This window comes from Alexandromys fortis, unplaced genomic scaffold (assembly GCF_014885135.2).
Source record: "Alexandromys fortis isolate MF-2015 unplaced genomic scaffold, M_Fortis_MF-2015_v1.1 scaffold_209, whole genome shotgun sequence".
Classification (NCBI taxonomy): domain Eukaryota; kingdom Metazoa; phylum Chordata; class Mammalia; order Rodentia; family Cricetidae; genus Alexandromys; species Alexandromys fortis.
In genome coordinates, this window is record NW_026068090.1 from 4,577 (window position 1) to 16,366 (window position 11,790).

At 38.2% G+C, this 11,790-nt stretch overlaps 1 protein-coding gene across 1 annotated transcript; it reads right to left on the minus strand.

Annotated features, from left to right (window-relative positions):
- Positions 1-278: 278 nt before the first annotated feature.
- On the minus strand, positions 279-1,223 carry LOC126488863 (olfactory receptor 51F2-like). Its single transcript, XM_050122635.1, has one exon. It carries the CDS (start codon positions 1,221-1,223, stop codon positions 279-281), a length of 945 nt encoding a protein of 314 aa, XP_049978592.1.
- Positions 1,224-11,790: the final 10,567 nt, after the last annotated feature.

Here is an 11,790-nt window from a genome sequence, read left to right on the forward strand (position 1 = left end):
ACTACATAATCTAGAGAACTAAATTCAATTTGTCAATGGACATAAACACACTTGAACAATATTGTACCAGGAAGAGCAATAATAAAAAGATAATAACTAAACATTGTATTTCTGTCATTTGGGATCCAAAGTGTAAAACTTTGTATGGAGGAAATTGCAAGACTACCAAAATAAAAAAATATATTTATTAACAGAATCTTTCAAGCCCAAGTCTTAAATCACACAAATAAATAATCAAACACAGAAATTTAGGGAACATAACCTTTAAAAAGGGAACCCTAAGGTGGCTTAATGAAGAACACTTTAATCATGGCTTTGCGAATTTGTTTGGTCTTCACACTATAGATTATGGGATTCATTACAGGAGGGATGAGGAGATAAACATTGGCAATTAGAGCATGCACAAATGGAGGAGCATGCCTCGCGAACCTGTGCACCAAGGACACACTGATCATAGGGATATAGAAGATGGCAACAGCACTGAGATGGGAGACGCAGGTGCCAAACGCCTTTTTTCGCTCCTCCTTGGATGCAATGCAGAGCACAGAGCGGATGATCAGTACATAAGAGAGAAGGATCAAGACAGAGTCCAAGCCTGCATAAGAGATGACAAGGGTCAGGCCAAAGGCACTGTTAACCTTGGTGTCTGAACATGAAAGCTTCATCACATCAGTATAGAAGCAGTAAGAATGATGGAGCACATGACTACGACAAAAAGACAGACGCCTGAGGAGCAGGAGCAAAGGAACAAGAGCTGTGGTTCCCCTAATTACAATTACAAAACCCGCCGCAATGATCCGTGAGGTGGTTAAGATCATAGCATACCTCAGTGGGTTACAGATGGCAATAAAGCGGTCAAAGGCCATCACCAGGAGGACTGAAGACTCCATGAATGAAAAGCCATGGATAAAGAACATTTGGCCAATGCAGGCATCAAAGCTAATCTCTCGAACATTGAACCAGAAGATGCCCAACACAGTTACCAATGTGGAAAAGCACAGACCCAGGTCTGTGAAGGACAGCATGGACAGAAAATAGTACATGGGTTCATGGAGGCTTGACTCGGTGATGATGACAAAGAGGATCATGCCGTTCCCAGAGATGGCAATGGCATATAGGCAGCAGAAAGGGATGGAGATCCAGGCTTGAGAGGTCTCAAGACCAGGAATGCCAGTGAGGAAGAAGACTGTTGGGTAGGCAGTGCTCTGGTTGAAGTACGGCATAGTGACTTGAGGAAGCAGGTGCTCGTGGAGGACAGGTACACATCCTATAATAACAAGAACAGAAATGCTTCCAATCTCTACTACATACCATGCACTGAAGAACAAGTTCCTGTGTTTAATGGAAAGGCCAAGCCATTTGCTATTATTTTAGATGTCAAACTGAACACGGGTCAACTGGGGGAAGAAACAGCACTAACATCTGATAGGAGGCCCAGGTTTTCAGAAGATCCATGCAGTATTATGTATGGGTGTCTGTGTACACGCATTGAAAAGGAGACTAAATTAGGTAGTGAGGACTGGCAAGATATTTCATTAGGTAAAGGACAATGAAGTCAAACCTGGTTACCTGTGTTCAATCCCAAGAACCCACAGGGTAGAAGGAGATAACCTACTTCAACAAGTTGTCATTTGACCTTCTTCCACATCTATGGTACATGTTCAAGTATGCACACGCATGTACACACATGCATACACACAAAGTACAAACAGATCATAAAGTGTTAATAGGTAATAAAAGTGTCTTCCAGTTCTATGGCGTTGGACATGGCTGACAGGTATCTCTGGGCAATAAATGTTAATCAGCCCCACTATTCACAACTTCTCAGTTTCTGCAGTCCATTAGTACCCAGTGAAAAGAGTAGAATAAAACCGACAGTATTAGAGTTTTTCTAATCATGACTGAATAAATATATAACAACTCTCAGTGTAAAGACATCTAAATATTAGAAAAGAACCAATAACTCTGCACAAATAATCCACCCACGATGACAGAAGGAGAAGCTCTGCTTACACAGGTAGTAATTGGAAACCTGATTATGTTTAAGGAAAATTATGCCTGCAGAACAAAGATGTGAAGATGACCTCACTAGGAACTAACAACTCACTGGAAACTTGTGGAAAGTCCCTGGAGCAGAAATCGCCTTAGCGGAGGCCATGGTTTTCTACTGATCAAAGGAATATTAATGTCAGAGTGAAATGGAGTTTCCTTTCTCTGTAAACGTGTCAATCAGAAGGACTGAGGCAGCTACTTTATATTGTATCTGAAGCTTTCTAAGCCACATTTTCCTCTTCAGCATGTTTGACCATAATGTAAATGTCTGCATCTTCTATTCATTGATGCATGTGTTACAGTGTCCCCTTATGTGACTGATATGAGTTAAAATCAGATGTGTCTCAACAATAAATAAAGCCTGCAAATGACCCTGAGGAAGTAAACATTGAAAAGTTGTGACTCTGGACATAAGCAGAAGAGTCAGGTAAAGGTGTGACAGTCCTGTTGTATTGGAGTAGAAGAAAATAGGGAGTGATCAAAACTGAAGACATTTGAGTATTGTGATATTGCCTTCCAATGAGGCCTATGGAGAAGCAAAGTTTCTCTAGGCTGTTTACAAGGTTTCAGTCCATGGCTAAGCACCAGTGTTGTTTCAGTTCCATGGCAGATCAACATGGTAGGAGCATTTCATAAAAAAATAATCAAGAATTGAAAAGAAAAAATATGGGGAGAATATTCCATGATCAGTCTTAAGGGCATGCCACTAAGAAACAAATTTCTCCTGATACAGTCCACCCCTTAAAGTACCCACCACCTCATGAACCTCAAGCTGAGACCCCTACAGAATAATCCAGGTCAAAATACAAATCTCTCTGTCTCTCTGAGGAATCACAGCATAGTTGAGTAGTAAGTAATTGGGCTCTACTCCTATTTTTCAGAAAACCATTTATGTGTTTGATAGATTATATTAGATGTCTTGTCAAGCTTCTTCTATGACTTCTAAATTTAGGCCTGAGGAAAAGGGTAATTCTCTGTGTGTCCCCGAGTCATTTGCAGCTTGTAGCCATACTCTGCATTTTTACCTTAGAAAGTATTTGTTTTGCTTTTTCTTTAACCCTAAATCTCCCTGGTGCTCTGCTCTCAGACTCACTTCTTTTAGATTTATTTTCATTCAGTTAATACCCTCTTCCCTCACTGTCCCATGTCCTTCCTTCCTTACACCCTTTTGTCCAGAGTGTGCCCCTTTCTGCTTTGTTCTGTTGTCTTCTCCACTCCATCCCTTAAAGTCTCTTTTTGGTCCAGTCACACAGGATCCTTCAAGTTTCCTCTCTGTTACCCATATTTACTTCCACCTGGATTGCATGTTTAAATGTTAACAGCCAGACACACGCCTGAGGGAGAACATATGGTGTTTGTCCTTGTGAGTTGTGCTTACTTCGCTTGGTAGCACATTTTCCTGAAAATTCACAATTTTGTTTTTCTTTAAGGTTCTAATTATAGAATGAATTATATATTTACAATTATAATATACATTTATAGTAACCATTTTGAATGTTACATTTTAAGTTGATAAAACCTAACCAGCTAAGTACTGCTGGGTTTATATTAACCAATTCCTTTTAACTACATACTATTGTAATAAGTCTGAAGAATATGCATTGCCTGTTGGGTTCCTAAAGTCTTCATTGTTCTCAAACTGTGACATACATACAGAATTTAGATTGAGTCTAGAAGGGAAACATTGATCATGCTGGCTGGTCTTTAGAGGCTCATCATAGTGGAGAGAAAAGGAGATCAGAGGACAAGAGAGGAGAGAAGAGAAGAGGATAAGGAAAGAGAGAAGAGGAGATTAACCACCAAAACTTACAGCCAAAATGTTCTTCTACATTAAGGTAGAGGATCAACAATCCCAGCCCTGCCTTCCGAATTCAGGCTCCAAAATGGTCCCGTTTTTCTTGAAGAACCCAAAAGAGGAAAAATCTTGCAATGGGAATACTCTAAGACATGAGAAGGGGAGGTTTTATGAGGAGTGCAGAAGCTGTCTGATGAGAGCCTTTTGCCCAGAAAAAAAAAAAAAAAACATGAATTCCTAGGAGAAAACTCTTCAGAGCTACATCCTGCTAACCCTTTGTGCTCCAGGTGACAGATTCATAATTATATTTGCTGTTATTCTAATTTTACTCTTACTCCTTCAGATACCATATAGATGAGTTACAATTTCCAAGCTCATTCAGGAGCAGGGTCAGCCCCAAGGAGCTGTAGGACAGAGCTCTGCTTAGGACCAAAGCCTAGGAGAGAGGGTTCAATGGACAAAAATCCCAAATACTGTTTATAATGTTTGTTTATATTTAAGGGGATATGCTATAGAGATGGATACTTTGCATTGGTATGGATCTTGTTCTATTGGTGTTGTTCTAGTTCTACAAATTTAAGGTCAATTTTGTTATATGTATATTATAGGTTACTAGATAGTAATCTGTAATAGTCAAGCTCGTACTCATATCAGTCAGGTTTTCTAGATGTACAGAGATATATTTCAGATGGGGAGTTATTCTTCAAACCTTTCAAAGACTAATAAAGTATGGCATTTAAAATGTTTAAGAACTTGGGACTTTTCATGACAATGAGACCCATCTGCTCCTGGCAGCACTAAACTACTTCAAGAGGATGATGGACATTGAAGATGCTCCTCATGGAGTTTGCTAGTCATTTGGGCAAAAACTGCTCATCCCTGAACTTCTTGATGGTATGCTGTATGAACTGGACATGCAGGACCCACAGGAAAATGACTTCTGAACTTGCCAAAAGAAGGTGAGACAGTCCTTTGGGGTTCCTGCCTCATGAAAGAGTCTGCGAGACATTCTGCAGGATACAGAAGAAAGTGACTGACAAACTGCCAGTATAGGTGGAACTATCTTTAAAATTTCCTGCTTCATGAAAAAGTCTGCCAGATACTGTGGGCCTGTAGGCTAAAGGTGGATGCCCCAATGTATCAGAGGAATTTTGGGTGACTGTGCAGGCAGTGAGATGTCTCTGTCAATTCTAGAGTTTTGGGATTTGCTTACAATGCACTTCCTGTTAACTTAGGTAATATTATATCCTTCTGTGGTCTTTGATGGAGCTGAAGAATGGATAGTTATAGTTTTCCTTAGTCATGATAAAAGATAAGGTAGATATAAATATTTTAACTGTAATTCTTGCTTGATACCTGTTTTGTTATATGTAATTTTACTATGTGAAAGTTCAAACCTTTCTTTTTATTTAGACCAAAAAGGAGAGGTGATGTGGGATTCCCCCCACTGTATGCTATAAATATGTTTTATTTCAATTGGTTAATAAATAAACTGCTTTTAGCCAATGGCTTAACATAATGTAGCCAGGCTGGAAAAGATAGAGAGAGAGAACAGGCAGCGTCAAAGAGGGACACCATGTAGCCGCCAAAGGAGAAAGATGCCTGCGAGAGTGTGCTAGAACCTGGCCAGTAGGCCATGATCTCATGGTGATACACAGATTAATAGAGATGGATTAATTTAAGACAGAAGAGCAAGCTAGCAGTACTCCCAAGTGACTGGCCAAGCAGTGTTTTAATTCATACGGTTTCTGTGTGATTATTTTGGGTCTGAACAGCTGGGCACAAACAAGCAGCCTCCACCTACAGTGATTATGAGCCTGTTTCGCCTCCATCACGAGACACAGAACCCATATGATAGAGGATGTGCTGAATAACTATGGTCACTGAAGCCAAGTACATTTACATGATTTGGAAATCAAGTCTTCCCCTGCATACTCTATAATCCTTGGGAATTACAAACAATGTGCACAGAACCACAGAAACTAGCAACCTAAATGGAAATAACTAAACAAAGACAGCAAAGTCTGTCGGTCCCTGTGCATTACTTGCCATGTTATAAAAGATGATCTGATAACTTTCCCTAAACAGGATATTAGTATATTTATCACATATGCTAATGGAGAATGCCCTATATGAAAACAGGTACCTTTTCTTTAAAAATGGCTTTTGGATTTTCTGTGTTAATAATAAAGTTTTGATATTGAATGTCAGCTTGGGAATCTAGTAACTTCATAAACAAAGAATATTACTTTGGAAATATACCTAATATTCAAAAATTCTAGTAACACAGATGAAAAACAGATTCTTAAATGTCCTGCTTAAAGTCCCCCTTTTGTCTAGATCTCTGGGAAAAGGAAAGACTTGGAAAACATGTTTTTTATTTATCTAGTTCATCGTGAACCTAAGAAAATATGCTTTCCTTTTGAGCATCATCTTGACTAACAGAAACAGTTCTTGCCTAGACAGCACTTCAACAGATGGTAAGGCATTTTCCCAGATTTTTTTTTTAATTTGCCAAGAAATGCATGACACTGCATGGGAAAAATGCACAGTTCAAATAGTTGCTTCCAAGATACTGAAGCCAAAAAAGATGCCTTGTAGTTAGAGGACATAAACGTGAGAAATCTTACTGCCCTGCTGAAGACACGAATCCTATATGCACAGTTGTAAGATAGGGGACACAGTTATCACAATGTCAAGATCTATTTCTAGCAAACCACAAAGATTGAAAGAATTGAGTAGCTGAAGAAAAAGACGAGCAGACATTCAAAGGACACAGTTTCACAAGATAAGCCTCTATCTAAACAGCCTGTCTCAAACCTGAGTATTTTGAATATGGCCAGTACATAGCAAATTCCCCAGCACCTTTAATCATAGGAAAGAGTAAATCAGAACTGCACTGAAATTCTACCTTACTGTCAGAATAGCTGTCACTTGAAATCAAACAACATTAAGTGTGGCAAGGATGCAGAGGAAAATAAAATTTTGTTCACTGGCAGTGGTGATGTAAGGTACAGTCAACTATGAAAATCAGTATGGAAGTTCAAAAAAAGCTAAAAATACAGTTAACATAGTCCAGCTAGCTACAGCATTTCTGGGCACACTCAAAGGAATCTAAGTACACATACTGCAGAGAAAACTTCGTTCATGGTTACCTAAGCACAAAATCCAAGTTATAAATTTGACTTGGGCATCCATTAACAGAAAAATGGAAACAAAAAAATGTCACACACACATATGTATATATATGTGTGTGTGTGTGTGTGTGTGTGTGTGTGTGCACAATGAATCTTAACTCTGCCCTAAAGAAAAATAAAATAATTTCATTTGTTGGAAAATGATGGAAATGATGTTTATATTGCTAACTAAGGTAATCCATGCAAGATGACAGCAGAAGAGGAAATAAGTTAATATGGTCAAAGTATTAATACTCTTGAACCAAAAAAAATGTCAAGGAAGAAACATGATAAAATTTGCAAGTAATGAACACTGCATTAAGTTGGCAATACTGTTTTAAGTTATTAAGTATTTTGTTTATTAAGTTAATAAAATTATTTCGGACCAGACAGTCTTTATCTAACACTTAGCTCTATCACCTACCATGTTACTGTGGGCTAACAGGAGATCTGCATCACAATTTTTATATATTGATATAGGGAAATAATTGTATCTGTTTTATAAATTTATTTTGTAAAATAAGTATATTCTAATATGCATCCATGACACATAGCCTACACAATAGACTCAAAACATGCTACTAATGACTCTTACTGGTTGCTATCATTTTGTGCGTAAAGCCCTCAATACACCAATTTAGTGAGCTATTATTCATTGCCAATTATGTGCCAGACACTGTGTTCCTGACATTTGAAGTACACAGTTGTACTCTGAAGAAGAGATAAAACCATCATCATATAAAAGGCAAATCTGTTTTCAATTCTTTGTCACCCTATGGTCCTCATGACCCTGGCCTTGGGAACTCTCAATATCTCCTTAGAAACACTGGAGTGGGATCTGCTTTGTTCACTCTTACGACCTCAACATCTCTTCAGTATAAAATATGAGGTGTAACCAGATGATATTGTACATAGCTAGGGATGGAACTGAGGGCCTACCGGAGGCTAAGCCAATTCTGTAACAAGAAATAAACTTTGCTCCTTGAACACAGAAGAGAGGAGATAGATGGAAATATTTGTAACAGCCACCAGAGGCTCACAGGAAGAGGGGAGTGTGAGTTTTGTCTCTATACACACTAGAATTGCATGGTCACTGCTGGCTAGAACAAGAGCATAGGAAATCCTCTACTCATCCAACATGGCCAGATCCAGGAAAAGAGATGGACGGTGCTGCTCTCAGACAGTGGAGCCAGGAATGACACAGACCTTATGTCTTTGTAAATGGTGGGCTAAATGAAGACACTTTTGCTGCAGTAACCAGTTTTCATTGCTACCGTCATTTTATTTCTACAATTTAGATACATTAAATCTATATTGCACAATTTGCCTTGGGAGCTTTGGAATATGACCCTTACTTCCTGTTCTGTCACAGCCGTCCATATGGTCAGTTGTGCATGAAGTATAAAGGCAAAGGAGGCCTGACTATAAATAGTTCATATATTCGCTATGCTAAAAACTTTCCTTGTATTCTGACTACTGTAGACAATACTGTGCATAAAATTCAGCCTGCATTTTTTTGTGTTTTCCTTTCAATAAATTTTTAGAAATGGAATATATAGGAAATTTAAAAACATAATAAAAGCTGGAAAACCCACTCTCTTAAAGTTTATGCAAACACCTATAAAACAATGGTTAGCACACTGTAGCACAGCAACAAAATATCATGCTTTGTAAGTTCAAAAAAATTCTCTGATTTCATAGGCAAGAATATTTTACTGTTTGCTGCAGTAAAATGTTGACATTAACTAAATAGGATTTATCTCAGGTCCAGACAGAACATTTTACTCATGTTGAATTCTGACATTTCCAGTTTGAGTTACAAAACTTAAGAAATACAAAATATAGTTCAAAGATGTTACAGACTGACATGCTTCCCAGGATCAAAGCACTGATGCTAGTATATTGATAAAATATTCTTTGGTCATGTTATTGATGAACTTTGTGATCCATTTTTCAGAAATCTTAATATTACCATTAACAGTTCTGTTAAACTGGCAAATAAGGCAGAGGAGCCCTATTTAAAGTTTGTGTACAAGATATGTACAAATCCTTTGCCAATATGCACACTGTTGTAACATGCATCTATCACATGCTACCATTGTTGTAAGTCTGCTGTTCTGGGAAAGCAATTTCAGTCTTAGAAAACACAAACATGATTTTTTTTTTCCAATTACTTTCTGAAACTCTTGGGAAGATAGTCTGTGCTCTAGAGTCTGCCCAATCTGGTATGAAAAACACCTTCAAAGGCCCCAAGAAGCTCTCCGTAAGGATGCACATGAACACACACACACACAGAGAGAGAGAGAGAGAGAGAGAGAGAGAGAGAGAGAGAGAGAGAGAGAATGTGATATCTACATGAGAAGACTGAATAGGTTCCTTTAATGGTTTAATTATTAGAAACTGTATAATTCAAACTGATATTAGATTTTTCCACCAAATTTACTATCATTTGTGTGTAGGGCATAGGTTAATATGGGTGGGTCTCAGTGAACTAAAGTCAAAGATTCAGAAAGAATCATTTTTTTCACAAAAGGTATAGGATGAAACACTACAGAATTAAGCATGGAGGATTCTCAAAAGACTAAAACTGTAATTACCATGTGATTCAGCTGTATCACTCCTAAACATATTCCCAAAGAACTTTATATCCTACTATGAATATTTCACACCCATGCTTATTGCTGCTTCATTCATGATAGCAAGGAAATAAAATTGAGGGATATGTGATTCATGACAGATAAATAGATAAATGCTAGATAGATAGATAGATGATAGATAGATAGATAGATAGATAGATAGATAGATAGATAGATAGATATGATAGATAATAGTTAGAGAGATAGAAAGATAGAATGATAGATATAGTGATAGAATAATAGAGTGATTTTATTCAAAAAATTAAATAAAGAAATTTAAGTGAGAGTACCTTGACTAAGAAAGGCAAATAAAAAACTGCACTGTTTCACTTGTGGGTGTTAGCTTCTAATTTTATGCATTTTTTATTAAAATGGCCACAAGAGTGTATAAAACTTGGGAAACTGCAAAGGAAACCCATGAAAAGATGCGAGGGGAGGGGGGATTGTCTTTAAGGGAAAGTAGTGGCAAAGGTAATAAAACACAAGTGACAAAAAAGAAAAAGTAAGAGGGACTAAATTGAAAGCATCTAAAGAGCTATTGGAGCTGAAAGACAGGGAACAGGAGAGGGAAGGAAGATTGCAATAAGCAAAGACTAAGTATGTATGAAAGTCATAAAGAAACCTACTTGATGGAGGAAGGTCATTGGCTAATAAAGAAACGGGCTTGGCCCATTTTATTGGTTAGAACATAGGTGGGTGGAGTAAACAGAAGAGAATGCTGGGAGGAAGAGGAAGTGAGGTCAGAAGTAATGCAGCTCCTCTCAGAGCCAGATGCCTCAGACAGAGAGGCATGCTCTGCTCTCCCAGGCAGATGCACGCAATGAAGCTCCTCCGACCCAGGATGAATGTATAGGCTAGAATCTACCCAGTAAGCGCACCTTGGGGTGCTTACACAGATGATTAGAAATGGGTTAAATTAATATGTGAGAATTTGTGGCGGTTTAGATAGAAATGGGTCAAGCAGTGTTTAAATGAATACAGTTTGTGTGTTGTTATTTTGGGCATAAGCTAGCAGGTGGCCGGGGTGCTGGGGACGCAGCCCCGCCGCTCTTATTTCAACACCTACTACTCAGCCATGCATACTGGCACACACTTTTAATGTCAGCACTCAGGAAGCAAAGAAGGGTGAATCTCTATGAGTTTAAAGTTAGTATGGTCAACATAGAAAGTTCCAATCTAGTCAGAGCTATGTGATAAGGCCATGTATCAGAGACAGGAGAGGGAAAGGGGGGACTTGGGTAAGGAAATTTCAAAATCACTTTGTCTACTCCTCAAGTCTGTCCATGGATCTTGGCCTAATGACTTCTTCTGTGATCTCCAAAAGCACTGAAGAGGGTGATGAGCATTTGGCACACAGCCATCTCTTTAGTTATCTATTTTGAAGGATTGTATGAAGAACAGGTCAACCTAAACAACCTCATCACAAAGCTTTAACTTTCATCACATCAGCAAAGTTCAAATTCCCTTTGAAATGCAAATTACTACATTTAGATTCTAGACATTAAGAAATGTCTAGATATACTGAATTAAAAGAAAACGTGTCGCAGTGTGTTTGACATATAAGACCAAAAAAATGATAAGAAACAAATTCTATAGATATTTTCAAATATAGATACGATCTGTAAACAAGATATAAGAGACAGAAATCAAGGCTAACTCAAAGATCTATATAGCCAAAAGTGGTCCTGCGATGTTTTGGCTACAGGAGCAATTGAAAAAGGCCATGTATATAACCAATCTATGGGTAACGCTTACAAAGACTGAAGCAGGCAGTAGTTGGCCCACCTTATATAACATCACCAGCTAAAGACATCAGCTGCCCATATTCCTCAACATAATAGTCTGATAACTTGAACACAGTATGGATACATCAGAATTATTCTAGCTGTCTCCTACCTTGTCAGTTTAGATGTCGAAAAACGAAGAAGATAAAATTAAGGGAAAATAAACAACATAGTATTTGTTTCCTGTATATCTAAATTCCGGGCTGAAACATTCTACCACTGTGTTTACCAAGCATCTGCCTTATGCTTCTAACATAACTTTGTCATTGACTAGCATATGAATGTCGGTTAGCCTGTCTCCCTTCTAAACTAAAATTCCGGGCAGTGAGGCCTATGTTGTGTTCTTT